The sequence below is a fragment of the Mesoplodon densirostris genome, chromosome 14 (genome assembly GCF_025265405.1).
Source record: "Mesoplodon densirostris isolate mMesDen1 chromosome 14, mMesDen1 primary haplotype, whole genome shotgun sequence".
Taxonomy (NCBI): Eukaryota; Metazoa; Chordata; class Mammalia; order Artiodactyla; family Ziphiidae; genus Mesoplodon; species Mesoplodon densirostris.
The window spans coordinates 11,536,064-11,552,882 of record NC_082674.1 but is presented as its reverse complement, the minus strand read 5'-3'; the positions used below and the strand labels follow the sequence as shown (position 1 = coordinate 11,552,882).

General features: G+C 42.1%; 1 protein-coding gene across 2 annotated transcripts in view; it reads left to right on the top strand.

Annotated features, from left to right (window-relative positions):
- The window catches only part of NBAS (NBAS subunit of NRZ tethering complex), a 345,026-nt gene that overhangs the window by 214,574 nt on the left and 113,633 nt on the right, over nucleotides 1–16,819 (top strand). For both annotated transcript variants that reach the window (XM_060116919.1, XM_060116918.1), the window contains one exon: nucleotides 383–520. In XM_060116919.1, the coding sequence (XP_059972902.1) occupies nucleotides 383–520 (138 nt within the window). The remainder of the gene's footprint in view (nucleotides 1–382; nucleotides 521–16,819) is intronic.

Below are 16,819 nucleotides of genomic sequence, written 5' to 3'. Positions count from 1 at the left end.
CACCCTGTCCAAGAAAGAAGGGCTTAAAAAGGAATAAACTAAAAGTCTTTACTGGGGGTTTTCACCAATAAATTGTTTATTATATGTTTCACTTCCTTCTGGTTGTTCTTGCAAGATGGAAGGACTGTGGTCAGTATCCGGAAAGTAAATTCTACAATGTTAGCTGAAATGTTGATTTTAAAATCTACTTACCTGTGCATAGGATCTGCCTTATAATGTCTTCTGAATTTTAATGTAGTCATATTAAGATGAGCTTGAGCTTGAGTTGATATGATAGAAGCTTTGAACCAAAATTCTGGAGTAAGGACTAGAAATGTAATGGTTTATGATGGTTGTGCTAATTTCCTTTCAGCTGAGCTGTTTCTCTCGTGCTCCCTTCTAGGTGTTAGACGCTAACAGGTGCTTTGAAAAGCAGTCCCACTCTGCTCTCTCTCTCCAGCTGGCAGCCTATTACTATAGCCTACAGATCTACACCCGGTTGGCTCCGTGTTTCAGGGACAAGTGCCATCCTCTTTACAGGGTGAGTCCTCATGGTTTCCTCTTTGTTAATGAGCAGGGTTAAGCTTTTCTAAAGTAGTTAAAACACGTTTACCTCTTTGGAGGGACTGATGCACTTTGTATTTAGAGTGCTTTGTATTCCCAGTGGCTGACAGCCTTTGCCTTTTCTGTGTTATACGTAGTTGCTTTTCCAGGAATTAATAAGAAGTAGAGTTTCTAATATTTATTGTGAATGCTGATTCATCCCCTAACTTTTCTGTCATTTATTTAACAGCATTCTTAAGAAAGGCTAAAGGAGAGGAGAAATGGAGAGTTGGCTTTTTAACTCACTTCCCCAGAGGAAGATGGCTCTGTCTAATTTAGGACAGTAGGCAATGTAGTTCTTTGAACGGTGCTGCACTTTTATTTATTTTTAAGCCAGAGAGATATGAGAGTAGTAATTATGCAGATGCAATGTTGAGACACACTATGCCTCCTTGCCACCAAGCTTCTGACACTTTTATTTAACTTTATTGTTAATTTCTGAGTGAGAGCACCTAAGCGTGGCCTCAAGTTACATGTGCCTTCTTTTGTGGACCCGGAAGTGTTCCAGATGCTGCTGGAAAATGGAAGCCCTCTAGGTTGACTTGTATACACCACCTTTAATCATCAGCGTTTGGAAATTAGTTCCTTTTTATACTGGACATTTTAAGAGAATTACCACTTTAAGGGTAGGTAAGCAAATAGATCAGACTTTCAAATCCACTCTGTGTACGAATCCAAGGTTCAGTTTTTACTGAGGCAGAATTCTTCTTCCCCAACCCACAGTAGACTATAAAGAAACAATTTCACACGAGTATCAAAGTTCTAGCTGCCTCCGCCATCCAAAACATATCTAAGAACCTTTAAGTATGTGAAAACATTCCATTCGTGGCAAAATCTATGGCTTTCATTCATCAGTTTTTATTTAAAAAGAGGAAGGTGGGTGGGGGAACCCTGTGCCACGCAGGTTGCTCTCCCAAGGGCATCATCATTGTCAGTGGGTATTGTTCTCAGGAATAGGTATATTAGGATGAAATTGGCCAAGAAAAGGACTGTTTCTTTTTTTTTTTAGCCAGTTGATATATTACTTTATTTTGGAAATTTTGAATTTATTTTTCTGTTTTCGATAGCTACTGCTGCTTTGTACAGTACTTTTATCCTATACTCTAGTAATTTTCCTTTGTTTTGCTTTTATATCACAGGTATGTTTTTATGTGAAATAAGGAATTGACCTACTGTGTTATAAATTGAGGGCAAGAAGTGATTATGTAGATGGAAGTGTGGCAGGTTTATTTCTGGAACAGTGTACTTACTTAATGTCTTTCTTATTCCATTCAATTGGATGGCTGGCAAAGAGTATTCATGGCATTTGCTGGTGTCTGCTTTTAAATGTCTTTATCTTTTCAGTAGTACATACACAAGTGCTGGATAATTGGCTCAGGACTCCTGTGTAGTATGTACTATTTTCATGTATGTAATCTGTATGAAGGTCACACTGCGTGCCCAACACTGTGTTCCACCTTTCACGAATACAGAGGATTGCAAGGCCACTCGGTCAGCTGGTCTAGCCCTAAACCCCACCCCGAGCACCTTATGTGTGCTATGGCCTCTGAGCGAGTCTTGGGATGAGAAGGTGATTATGGCTGTCTGACCTCAGTGAACTCACCACTTACCATAAATCCATGAGAGACAGTTACGTAAAGGTGGATTAGAGGAGCTGCAGGTGAGAGGACTGGAAACCCTCGCCAGACAGACCACGTGTTCAGACTGTGACAGAAGCCAAAGAGCTGGCTGCAGAGCCACATTTTGGCCTGATCTTCGGTTTCATTACGTAAAAACTTAAAGTAATCCTCTTGAAGGGAAATTCTAGTACAGTCTGTATTTTTCCTGTTTTCCCCGATAGTAAATTACTTTGAACCAAAAATTAAAAGTCCCAAATCCTGAACTGTCTTTGAGAGAGGTAAGGTAGGAGAAAACCATTAAATTCCATCCCGGCTTTTATATCTGGCAGTCACTGTTTCCTACTTCAGATACTGAAGTCACTCTGTAAGAAGCCCCACTTAAGATTTCTGTGACTAAAGCGTGCAGAGAGAGGAAGTAGAACACTGAAAGGTGAGGGTCAGGGACTTCCCTGGTGGCGCAGTGGTTGAGAGTCCACCTGCCGATGCAGGGGACACGGGTTCGTGCCCCGGTCCAGGAAGATCCCACATGCCATGGAACGGCTGGGCCCGTGAGCCATGGCCGCTGAGCCTGCGTGTCCGGAGCCTGTGCTCCGCAACGGCAGAGGCCACAACAGTGACAGGCCCGCGTACAGGGAAGAAAAAAAAAAAAAAAAAAGATGAGGGTTAGAAGTCAAGGTGTGTCCATCTTGGTTTCTTCTGTATTCCCAAAGGAAGGTATGAATGTTTTATTTTCAGGTCTTATATTTTGCACATCCTTTCATGGATCCAGCATTTATTGACTGCCTGCTGTGAAGGACATAGAGCCTGATGTTATAGTGTGAAGAATAATGAAACCTGATTCTTGCCTTTTTCCACCCTTTACACCAATTTCTGCTTCTTCCTTTCATCTTATGTCAACCCACCATCACTGCCCTTTAGCTCTTAGTCTTGTTCCTGTCACCGTTTTCCTGTCAAACTGCCCTTTCCTTTGAAGATGTCCCTTGGAGGTCTCCTGCCTCACCCTAGGCCTTGGCCTCGGATTCCTGGTTGTTGGAATGCTCACCCACCCTGTGACGTGGTTCCTGACACCTGTAGCCGTTCCCTTTCCAGGCCCAGTAGTGTAAGGCAGCTGCTGGTCAGGGTCACTGCTTTGGGAAGCAGCAGTAAAGCCTAGTGCAAATAGAAGCCAGCAAGGTTCATGTGGCCCAGTGGTGATGCCTCAACACATGATTTCTAACTTCTCAGCTGCTCCAAAGAGAAACAGACGTGCCCTCTGATAGCGTTAAGATGGCACACATCTAGGTCACAAGCCAGCTAATTCTCCAGAGACTTCTTGGCAACTCTGTGGAAAGCATTTGGTTGTTAGTCTGAAGGGTGAGATGAAGAGTGAAAAATGCAATCAGACATCATTGTCTCTTCCTTTTTGTTGCTTTTGCATCTTTTTCCAAGCATCTGTCTGAGAAGTCTTTCCAAAATGGAGGTCTGGTCATCCTCCCTTGCGTCTACAATCCTTTGGTGATTTCCTGTTGCCCTAGCAAGGTGGTCCGGCCTCTGTCTGTTTCTGCAACTTCATGTTCCTTCACTCCAGCCATACCAAGCTGCTTAAATTTCTCAGCCAGCCCATGTGTTCTCTGTTCTTTGCATTCGGTATGTTGTACTCTTTTGCCTATAATGTTTCCCCAGCATTTCTTTGCTTAGCACTTGGTTCAGGTCTTACCTCACCAAGGCCTGGTTCCTGCCACTTGCCACCATTCTGTCATGCTCCCAAGCTGTGTTGGATTGGATGCTCCTCTGTGCACGTTTTTACTGCCCTTTACTTACCTCATAGCGTTTATACTTTATTACTTTGAATTTATCTACTTTCAGCTCACTAGAAAATGAGCTATTTGAGACCAGTGTCTGTGTTGTATTTATTGTTTTCCTCATTGCTTAGAGCAGGACCTGACATATCAAGGGTAGTAAACAAATGTTCCCTGGGTGGATTACTGAAAATGAATAATTCTTCAGTACATATGAAATAATTGAATTATGTGTGTGTTTATCACATATTTGTCAGATGACTACTCATGCCAGGGAGTATTCTAGATCCTGGGGAGATAGTCGTGAGCAAAGTATATGTAAAAACCGTTGCCCTTTTTTCAGATTTACATTCCACTGAGGAAGGAACACCATAAACAAAATAAGTAAATAAAATGTATACTTTATTAGATTATGATAAGAGCTTTGAAAACAAGAAGAAAGTTAAGGACTGTGTGTGTAGAATACAATTTAAACAGGCACAGGAAAGACCTCAATTGAGTAACGAAAATGATGAGCATAGCACCAGAAAGATGGAGGGGAAGAATGTTCCAGATGCAGGGGTGGAACCTGTAACAGAGGAATTGAGGTATCCCTGTCCCATCATATGTACTGAGGTGTTTTTTCACAAAATATTTAAGAAAGTATTAAAATGTCGTGCTATAAAATTCAAGTCTCGAAAGTGTTGCTGGACTGCAGAGGAAAAGCATAGAAATAGAGTCTGTGACCAGACTTCACTGTGGCCGGGTGGGGTCTCTTCTCTCTGGCTGGGAAGGTGTCAAGAGGGGTGTGACAGCAGCAGGCTTCGTGGGGGCTTGTGAACGACAGTTGTCAGGGGACAGTAGGAAGGTCAGACTAACCCTGGGAAGGCATTGGCTGTCTTAGTACCTTTCACATTCCTTCCCGCTTGATCTGTCGAGCAGCCTCATGTTGCAGAAAGTAAGACACAGAGAAATGCGGTTACTTGCTCAAGGTTGCTCTGGGAGAAGGTGACACCTGTCACTTAGAGCTCCTGACCCCAGTCTTTACCTGCCTTTTACTTGGATGTGCTGCCGCCCTAGCTTTGTTTCGGAAGCAGCGTGTCACTGTGTTTCGGACCTGAGTGATCTCTGGCCCACAGTTCCTAACGGGTCATTCCCAGGAGGATGTTTTCACGTGCTCTGCGGTGGCTACCAGCTAAAATCTCTACTCCTGTGTACGACAGGGAAGCCCCTCAGAGGACTGGCGGCTGTTCCTCGCCCCGCCAGCCATGATCCTGACACTAGCTCGTTTGAAGTCTATGCTCCAGCTGTTCAGAATGTATATTTCTCTTAATTTAACATCCACTCCCGCACCTCCGTGCCTGTGCAGATGTAACTCTGCTGCCTGAAATACCTCCTTCTTCTTTTTTTTTTATTTTATTTTATTTTTTTATTTTTTTTATTTTTTTATTTTTTTCACTATATTTTTTTATTTTTTTTATTTTACAAATTTAATCAGTTATACATATACATATGTTCCCATATCCCCTCCCTTTTGCGTCTCCCTCCCACCCTCCCTATCCCACCCCTCCAGGCGGTCACAAAGAACCGAGCTGATCTCCCTGTGCTATGCGGCTGCTTCCCACTAGCTATCTACCTTACGTTTGGTAGTGTATATATGTCCATGCCGCTCTTTCACTTTGTCACAGCTTACCCTTCCCCCTCCCCATATCCTCAAGTCCATGCTCTAGTAGGTCTGTGTCTTTATTCCTGTCTTACCCCTATGTTCTTGATGACATTTTTTTTTAAATTCCATATATATGTGTCAGCATACAGTATTTGTCTTTCTCTTTCTGACTTACTTCACTCTGTATGACAGACTCTAGGTCCATCCACCTCATTACAAACAGCTCAATTTCATTTCTTTTTATGGCTGAGTAATATTCCATTGTATATATGTGCCACATCTTCTTTATCCATTCATCCGATGATGGACACTTAGGTTGTTTCCATCTCCGGGCTATTGTAAATAGAGCTGCAATGAACATTTTGGTACATGTCTCTTTTTGAATTATGGTTTTCTCAGGGTATATGCCCAGTAGTGGGATTGCTGGGTCATATGGTAGTTCTATTTGTAGTTTTTTAAGGAACCTCCATACTGTTCTCCATAGTGGCTGTACCAATTCACATTCCCACCAGCAGTGCAAGAGTGTTCCCTTTTTTCCACACCCTCTCCAGCATTTATTGTTTCTAGATTTTTTGATGATGGCCATTCTGACTGGTGTGAGATGATATCTCATTGTAGTTTTGATTTGCATTTCTCTAATGAGTAAAGATGTTGAGCATCCTTTCATGTGTTTGTTGGCTGTCTGTATATCTTCTGTGGAGAAATGTCTATTTAGGTCTTCTGCCCATTTTTGGATTGGGTTGTTTGTTTTTTTGCTATTGAGCTGCATGAGCTGCTTATAAATTTTGGAGATTAATCCTTTGTCAGTTGCTTCATTTGCAAATATTTTCTCCCATTCTGAGGGTTGTCTTTTGGTCTTGTTTATGGTTTCCTTTGCTGTGCAAAAGCTTTGAAGTTTCATTAGGTCCCATGTGTTTATTTTTGTCTTTATTTCCATTTCTCTAGGAGATGGGTCAAAAAGGATCTTGCTGTGATTTATGTCATAGAGTGTTCTGCCTATGTTTTCCTCTAGGAGTTTGATAGTGTCTGGCCTTACATTTAGGTCTTTAATCCATTTTGAGCTAATTTTTGTGTATGGTGTTAGGGAGTGATCTAATCTCATACTTTTACATGTCCCTGTCCAGTTTTCCCAGCACCACTTATTGAAGAGACTGTCCTTTCTCCACTGTACATTCCTGCCTCCTTTATCAAAGATAAGGTGACCATATGTCCGTGGGTTTATCTCTGGGCTTTCTATCCTGTTCCATTGATCTATCTTTCTGTTTTTGTGCCAGTACCATACTGTCTTGATTACTGTAGCTTTGTAGTATAGTCTGAAGTCAGGGAGCCTGATTCCTCCAGCTCCATTTTTCGTTCTCAAGATTGCTTTGGCTATTCGGGGTCTTTTGTGTTTCCATACAAATTGTGAAATTTTTTGTTCTAGTTCTGTGAAAAATGCCATTGGTACTTTGATAGGGATTGCATTGAATCTGTAGATTGCTTTGGGTAGTAGAGTCATTTTCACAATGTTGATTCTTCCAATCCAAGAACATGGTACATCTCTCCATCTATTTGTACCATCTTTAATTTCTTTCATCAGTGTCTTATAATTTTCTGCATACAGGTCTTTTGTCTCCTTAGGTAGGTTTATACCTAGATATTTTATTCTTTTTGTTGCAATGGTAAATGGAAATGTTTCCTTGATTTCACTTTCAGATTTTTCATCATTAGTATATAGGAATGCCAGAGATTTCTGTGCATTAATTTTGTATCCTGCAACTTTACCAAATTCATTGATTAGCTCTAGTAGTTTTCTGGTAGCATCTTTAGGATTCTCTATGTATAGTATCATGTCATCTGCAAACAGTGACAGCTTTACTTCTTCTTTTCCCATTTGGATTCCTTTTCTTCTCTGATTGCTGTGGCTAAAACTTCCAAAACTATGTTGAATAAGAGTGGTGAGAGTGGGCAACCTTGTCTTGTTCCTGATCTTAGTGGAAATGGTTTCAGTTTTTCACCATTGAGGATGATGCTGGCTGTGGGTTTGTCATATATGGCCTTTATTATGTTGAGGAAAGTTCCCTCTATGCCTACTTTCTGCAGGGTTTTTATCATAAATGGGTGTTGAATTTTGTCAAAAGCTTTCTCTGCATCTATTGAGATGATCATATGGTTTTTCTCCTTCAACTTGTTAATATGGTGTATCACATTGATTGATTTGCGTATATTGAAGAATCCTTGCATTCCTGGAATAAACCCCACTTGATCATGGTGTATGATCCTTTTAATGTGCTGTTGGATTCTGTTTGCTAGTATTTTGTTGAGGATTTTTGCATCTATGTTCATCAGTGATATTGGCCTGTAGTTTTCTTTCTTTGTGACATCCTTGTCTGGTTTTGGTATCAAGGTGATGGTGGCCTCGTAGAATGAGTTTGGGAGTGTTCCTCCCTCTGCTATATTTTGGAAGAGTTTGAGAAGGATAGGTGTTAGCTCTTCTCTAAATGCTTGATAGAATTCGCCTGTGAAGCCATCTGGTCCTGGGCTTTTGTTTGTTGGAAGATTTTTAATCACAGTTTCAATTTCAGTGCTTGTGATTGGTCTATTCATATTTTCTATTTCTTCCTGAGTCAGTCTTGGCAGGTTGTGCATTTCTAAGAATTTGTCCATTTCTTCCAGGTTGTCCATTTTATTGGCATAGAGTTGCTTATAGTAATCTCTCATGATCTTTTGTATTTCTGCAGTGTCAGTTGTTACTTCTCCTTTTTCATTTCTAATTCTATTGTTTTGAGTCTTCTCCCTTTTTTTCTTGATGAGTCTGGCTAATGGTTTATCAATTTTGTTTATCTTCTCAAAGAACCAGCTTTTAGTTTTATTGATCTTTGCTATCGTTTCCTTCATTTCTTTTTCATTTATTTCTGATCTGATTTTTATGATTTCTTTCCTTCTGCTAACTTTGGGATGTTTTTGTTCTTCTTTCTCTAATTGCTTTAGGTGCAAGGTTAGGTTGTTTATTCGAGATATTTCCTGTTTCTTAAGGTGTGATTGTATTGCCATAAACTTCCCTCTTAGAACTGCTTTTGCTGCATCCCATAGGTTTTGGGTCGTCGTGTCTCCATTGTCATTTGTTTCTAGGTATTTTTTAATTTCCTCTTTGATTTCTTCAGTGATCACTTCGTTATTAAGTAGTGTATTGTTTAGCCTCCATGTGTTTGTATGTTTTACGGCTTTTTTCCTGTAATTGATATCTAGTCTCATAGCATTCTGGTCGGAAAAGATACTTGATACAATTTCAATTTTCTTAAATTTACCAAGGCTTGATTTGTGACCCAAGATATGATCTATCCTGGAGAATGTTCCATGAGCACTTGAGAAAAATGTGTATTCTGTTGTTTTTGGATGGAATGTCCTATAAATATCAATTAAGTCCATCTTGTTTAATGTATCATTTAAAGCTTGTGTTTCCTTATTTATTTTCATTTTGGATGACCTGTCCATTGGTGAAAGTGGGGTGTTAAAGTCCCCTACTATGATTGTGTTACTGTCGATTTCTCCTTTTATGGCTGTTAGTATTTGCCTTATGTATTGAGGTGCTCCTATGTTTGGTGCATAAATATTTACAATTGTTATATCTTCTTCTTGGATTGATCCCTTGATCATTATGTAGTGTCCTTCTTTGTCTCTTCTAGTAGTCTTTATTTTAAAGTCTATTTTGTCTGATATGAGAATTGCTACTCCAGCTTTCTTTTGGTTTCCATTTGCATGGAATATCTTTTTCCATCCCCTTACTTTCAGTCTGTATGTGTCTCTAGGTCTGAAGTGGGTCTCTTGTAGACAGCATATATATGGGTCTTGTTTTTGTATCCATTCAGCCAGTCTGTGTCTTTTGGTGGGAGCATTTAGTCCATTTACATTTAAGGTAATTATTGATATGTATGTTCCTATTCCCATTTTCTTAATTGTTTTGGGTTCGTTATTGTAGTTCTTTTCCTTCTGTTGTGTTTCTTGCCTAGAGAAGTTCCTTTAGCATTTGTTGTAAAGCTGGTTTGGTGGTGCTGAACTCTCTCAGCTTTTGCTTGTCTGTAAAGGTTTTAATTTCTCCATCAAATCTGAATGAGATCCTTGCTGGGTAGAGTAATCTTGGTTGCAGGTTTTTCTCCTTCATCACTTTAAGTATGTCCTGCCACTCCCTTCTGGCTTGTAGAGTTTCTGCTGAGAGATCAGCTGTTATCCTGATGGGGATTCCCTTGTGTGTTATTTGTTGTTTTTGCCTTGCTGCTTTTAATATGATTTCTTTGTGTTTAATTTTGACAGTTTGATTAATATGTGTCTTGGTGTATTTCTCCTTGGATTTATTCTGTATGGGACTCTCTGTGCCTCCTGGACTTGATTAACTATTTCCTTTCCCATATTAGGGAAGTTTTCAACTATAATCTCTTCAAATATTTTCTCAGTCCCTTTCTTTTTCTCTTCTTCTTCTGGAACCCCTATAATTCGAATGTTGGTGCGTTTAATGTTGTCCCAGAGGTCTCTGAGACTGTCCTCTGTTCTTTTCATTCTTTTTTCTTTATTTTGCTGTGCAGCAGTTATTTCCACTATTTTATCTTCCACCTCAGTTATCCGTTCTTCTGCCTCAGTTATTCTGCTATTGATCCCATCTAGAGTATTTTTTATTTCATTTATTGTGTTTTTAATCGATGCTTGATTCGTCTTTAGTTCTTCTAGGTCCTTGTTAACTGTTTCTTGCATTTTGTCTATTCTATTTCCAAGATTTTGGATCATCTTTACCATCATTATTCTGAATTCTTTTTCAGGTAGACTGCCTATTACCTCTTCATTTGTTAGGTCTGGTGGGTTTTTATCTTGCTCCTTCTCCTGCTGTGTGTTTTTCTGTCTTCTCATTTTGCTTATGTTACTGTGTTTGGGGTCTCCTCTTTGCAGGCTGCAGGTTCGTAGTTCCCGTTGTTTTTGGTGTCTGTCCCCAGTGGCTAAGGTTGGTTTAGTGGGTTGTGTAGGCTTCTTGGTGGAGGGGACTACTGCCTGTGTTCTGGTGGATGAGGCTGGATCTTGTCTTTCTGGTGGGCAGGTCCACGTCTGGTGGTGTGTTTTGGGGTGTTTGCGGACTTTTTATGATTTGAGGCAGCCTCTCTGCTAATGGGTGGCGTTGTGTTCCTGTCTTGCTAGTTGTTTGGCATAGGGTGTCCAGCACTGTAGCTTGCTGGTCGTTGAGTGAAGCTGGGTGCTGGTGTTGAGATGGAGATCTCTGGAAGATTTTCGCCGTTTGATATTACGTGGAGCTGGGAGGTCTCTTGTGGACCAGTGTCCTGAAGTTCACTCTCCCACCTCAGAGGCACAGCACTGACTCCTGGCTCCTCAATTTGGGATGATTTGTTGTCTATTCATGTATTCCACAGATGCAGGGTACATGAAGTTGATTGTGGAGCTTTAATCCGCTGCTTCTGAGGCTGCTGGGAGAGGTTTCCCTTTCTCTTCTTTGTTCTCACAGCTCCTGGGTCTCAGCTTTGGATTTGGCCCCGCCTCTGCGTGTAGGTCGCCGGAGGGCGTCTGTTCTTCGCTCAGACAGGACAGGGTTAAAGGAGCAGCCTCTTCGGGGACTCTGGCTCACTCAGGCCGGGCGGGAGGGAGGGGCACGGAGTGCGGGGCGTGCCTGCAGCGGCAGAGGTCGGCGTGATGTTGCACCAGCCCGGGGCGTGCCGTGCGTTCTCCCAGGGAAGCCGCCCCTGGATCCCGGGACCCCGGCAGTGGCAGGCTGCACAGGCTCCCGGAAGGGCGGTGTGGACAGTGTCCTGCGCTCGCACACAGGCCTCTTGGCGGCGGCAGCAGCAGCCCCAGCGTCCCACGCCCGTCTCTGGGCTCCGCGCTTTCAGCCGCGACTCGCGCCCGTCTCTGGAGCTCCTTTACGCGGCGCTCTTAATCCCCTCTCCTCGCGCACCAGAAAACCAAGAGGGAAGAAAAAGTCTCCTGCCTCTTCGGCAGCTCCAGAGTTTTCCCGGACTCCCTCCCGGCTAGCTGTGGCACACTAGCCCCCTTGAGGCTGAGTTCTCGCCGCCAGTCCCAGTCCTCTCCCTGCGCTCTGACCGAAGCCCGAGCCTCAGCTCCAGCGCCGCCCGCCCTGGCGGGGGAGCAGACAAGCCTCTCGGGCTGGTGAGTGCCGCTCGGCACCGCTCCTCTCTGCGGGAATCTCTCTGCTTTGCCCTACCCAGGTATGTGGGGAGTTTCTTGCCTTTTGGGAGGTCTGGGGTCTTCTGCCAGCGTTCAGTAGTTGTTCTGTAGGAGTTGTTGCACGTGTAGCTGTATTTCTGGTGTATCTGTGGGGAGGAAGGTGATCTCCGCGTCTTACTCTTCCGCCATATAAAAGTCCAGGGCAGACATGGCAGCTAGGCTGTGTCTTTCTTTGATCCACATTACTTCTAGCTTCCTCCTCCCACACTGAAGGTATGGCCTTTATCCTGAAGAAGCGTATGAGTGCAGCTACGTCTCCTCCAGCTTCCAATTGAGGGGCGCCTCACAGATTCTGACCCGCGCCTCTCCTTCTTCTTCCCACTCTCAGTAGGTAAGTCTGAGCTCAAAAGAGCCTCCTGTGTGAAGCCTTCTCTGCTGCCTCAGCACATACCGGCCTGAAATAATTTTTTTTCATTTATATCTTACCTTTATAATTATTGTAAATGCATCTTTTAAAAAAATTGTAGTATAGTTAATTTCCGTCTCTCACGGCTCTCCTCCAGACACCCACTGGAGTGGTTCTTTTAGGCTATGGTAGCTGATGCACGTCTGTCTTCTCGCCACGTGGTAATCTTGTCAAGGACAGGAATCCCATCTTCGCTGAATCCCCAGGGCTTCACCCACTGCAGTTACTCAGTGACTGTTTATTGGCATGTGAATAAGTTGAGGAATCATTCCAGCTGCTGTGGTTCGGACAACCTTCAGTTTTACAGTTTCGAGTCCTGACCCCTCACGGATGGGCACGTTAGCTGGATGTTTTAAGTATGTTTGCGTTGTCCACTGACTACCTAATGACTCATTATTTGAGTCTTTTCAGCATCTCCCCCTGTATAAAACGGCCCTGCTGGATTTGGAATTAGATGTGACAAACTCCTGATGAATCATCCTGGAAACTGAAATCAAAGTGGCTTCAATTTGTTGTCCACACATAATAACACTCTGTGAAGCTTAGCTTCCCCTTGATTGTCAGTTCAGCCTGTTTCTATTTTCACATTTTCTCTTTCCACTCCCTGTAGTTCTGAGCTGCTAGAATGATAACTTAGGTAGATTACTAGGTTTGAATAAAAGTACTGATAATAATTTGTGGTGTTATTTCTGATAAAAAGCATGTGCATCTTGACGGGAAGCACATCCCGAGTCTGCCACACCCGGCAGCAAACCTGGATGAGCTTTGGAGCAGCCCACTGGGCATTCATGTTTCTTTTTAGAGACCTGTAATGATGATTGGCAAATGGTCACTTGCAGAGAATTTTCTCTTCTAGTATTTGTCCTAATTAACTTTTTCTGTTAATGCACACATGACAGAAAACCTCAAATGATGAAAATAGGATAAAACGAAAAGTATTTCCCTTTTGTCTACTTCCAGAAATAGTTTATGGATATGTGTATTTATATAATAACTTTTTATGCAAATATGAGTAAACTATACACATTTTTCTGTACCTTAATTTTTTTCATTTATATCTTACCTTTGTAATGACTATAAATGCATCTTTTTTAAAAAATTGAAGTATAGTTAATTTACAGTGTTGTGTTAGTTTCCGGTGTACACAACGTGATTCAGTTATACATACATACACACACATACGTAAATATTCTTGTTCATATTCTTTTCCATCATAGGTTATTACAAGATACTGAATATAGTTCCCTGTGCTATACAGTAGGACCTTGTTGTTTATCATTTTTTTAAAAAATTATTTATTTATTTTTGGCTGCATCAGGTCTTAGTTGCAGTGGGCGGGCTCCAGAGCACGTGGGCTCTGTAGTTGCGGCACTCAGGCTCTCCAGCTGTGGCTCAAGGGCCTAGTCGCCCCGCGGCATGTGGGATCTTAGTTCCCTGACCAGGGATTGAACCTGCGTCCCCCGCACCGGAAGGCAGTCTCCCAACCACAGGACCACCAGGGAAGTCCCTGTTTATCATTTTATATATAGTAGTTTGTTTCTGCTAATCCCAAACTCCTAATTTATCCCTCCCCACGTAAATGCATCTTGAAGTGTGATTTCTCTATCATTCTTTTAAAAAAGTTTCAGAAAATAAAATCAGTTAAAAATGGAAACGTGTCTTTTAGTTTTATATGCTAGAGAAGCAAACCCAGCAGGGGATGAAATTCAAAACTTTATGGTAAACTATTTCTAAAATGTGTTTTCTTAAGCTACTAATTGAATATACCAAGTAGAAAATTATTTCAAGCAAATAACAACCCTAGAGGGGAAACATACCACCTGTTCAAAACTTTCCAAACAATATTACCAAGAAATGGAGACTATTAAGCCTGAATGGATTTATTACTTCTTCTAGTAACTAGTATATGAAGTCATCCAGCATTTTGGTGTCATAAATATTTATGTGCATTTTGTTTTTTACAGGGACTTGACCATATTCTTTAAAGAAATCGTATTTTTTTCACCCCATAGAAGAACTGCATTGCCAAATTTGGGGGAAAAAATTAGAGTAATTTAACTCTCTACACTTTTTAAATTTTTGATGCCTTTTTATGTTTTCAGTTTTTGCAGTATCTTTTTAATTTTTAATTTTATTTATTTATTTATTTATTTATCTGTCTATTTATTTATTTATGGCTGTTTTGGGTCTTCATTTCTGTGTGAGGGCTTTCTCTAGTTGCGGCAAGGGGGGCCACTCTTCATCGCGGTGCACAGGCCTCTCACTATCGTGGCCTCTCTTGTTGCGGAGCACAGGCTCCAGACGCGCAGGCACAGTAATTGTGGCTCACGGGCCTAGTTGCTCCGCGGCATGTGGGATCTTCCCAGACCAAGGCTTAAACCCGTGTCCCCTGCATTGGCAGGTAGCCTCTCAACCGCTGCGCCACCAGGGAAGCCCCTGCAGTATCTTTTTGATACCGAATATGGGAGATTCTGAAGCTACCCATAAAGTCCTTCAAAAGTTTCTTAGAGGCCGGGAGCTTTCATACCCATGGATCGTATCATTGAAATTAGGTGGGAAAGAGAGGAATAGAGGTTTGAATATACTCTGCACACAGAAATTCGTGACTTCAGGTGTGAGGCTGGGTGTGGAGCATTGAGGGAGCCCCACTGGCAGGATAGGGAGGAAGGGCTGATGGAGTGGGGTGCCCACGAGGCCAGAGGCCGGGGGGCTGGACTCACTTCCTCGCTGCAGGACCCCAGCTCAGGATGCCTGCCATGCAGGTTGGCATCTGTAAAACAGCAACAACAGTCTCCTGTGCCCATCACTGGGTTGGTATGAGGGTCAAATGGAAATCATGCGAAAGTGCTTTAGAAACTTTAATGCAGTACACTTGTGCCGTGAATGAATGAATGTATGAAATGAAGTGTTGGGCTGAGTAGAGGATGCTTTGGGATATTTTTAGAGAAGTTGTGAGAAGCTCAGGGGAAGAATTATTACTAAAATTTAAATCATACATTGGAAGTAATCATGACCGGTAAAGTTCCTGAAGGAGGGGGTAGAAACTAGTAGTGATGATGGTAAGACGAGAAATTTGCATGGAAAGCCGGAACTTACAACATGCCCATCCATCTACTCTCATTCAGTCTCTGTGAAGAGTCTATCGGAGAGAAATTGCCTCAATTTTAATAATGGAAAACCTGACGCTCAGGAAGGAGGAACCAGCAATCCAGGTTCTTTGATGCCAATTCCTATGTTTTTTCCTCATAGCTAATGTTCTTTGTTTTGGGAAGATTTTGAAAGAATTAGTATTATGTTTTACCCAATAAATCAAAGTATTGAAAATATTCCTACACATTTAACAAATGTTTGACCCATAGCCTTGAAGACCTATCATCAAGGAATTAATAGAATGCCCCCTTTCACCACCTTATTAGGAGGAAATTTAAAAGGAGGTATATTTATATCAAGAGGTTGAACAGAAAATGATATTCTAAATTCTTTCTGTTCTACATCTCTCTCTGTTATTCTTAGAGAAGACAGAATGCTTGGAAACACAGCTCAAACCAGGATCTCCAGTTGAGCACCTACCATGGTGTGTCCTCTGTGACCATTTGTATTTACACATGTGTGTATATGTGTAAAAGGGATGAGAGGGAGAATGTGTGTGTTAAAAAAATAGGTCAGTCCTGAGGTAATATAGAATGACAGCATGAAGTCCATCATTGAAAGTGGATCATCTGTAAAGGAACCCAGATGCCAAATCTCATTTACATTTGGTGGGAGCTCTGTGTACATTGATCTTATCAAGATTCTTATAATTTTAAGAGCTACCCCTCCCTGCACAGCAAAGATAAAAGGCTGGTTCTTGGGCGACATTATGCCTGGGAGTCATGTCCTGCCCTGCCACCTACCCTGAATGGCCTTAGTGAAGCTACTCGCCTCCTTACCCATCTTAAAGAGGATGGTACTAGTGGACTCTGGTCCCCCACGATTGGTAGTATTAAATGAGATTCAGTTCATGTATATTTAGCACTGTGTCTATTCCATACCGAAGACTGAGATATTAGGTATTTGTTCTTAAATATTTCTTAGAAAAGTGAACACATTTGATGCACAGAGAATGTGAAGTAAAGATTATTCAGAGGGGCTAGACAGTTTCTACTTAGTAAAGGAGAAGGTATGAAAGTTGTTTAAACTGTTTAGGGACCTACTGGTTATAATTTGTTGGTCTGAAATTGTATTTTTTTTTTCTTTTTCTTTTTTTTTTTTTGTGGTACACGGGCCTCCCACTGTTGTGGCCTCTCCCACTGCGGAGCACAGGCTCCGGACGCGCAGGCTCAGCGGCCATGGCTCATGGGCCCAGCCGCTCCACGGCATGTGGATCTTCCCGGACCGGGGCACGAACCCGTGTCCCCTGCATCAGCAGGTGGACTCTCAACCACTGCGCCACCAGGGAAGCCCTGAAATTGTATTTTTAACAGAGAACTCTGTTCTGATGTTTAGTGGAGGCCTCAGTGAGATGAGATGTAGAACTTCCCCAGTTCCACACCTGGAGAGATTTACAAGGTTTTATTTTATTTTCCTGATT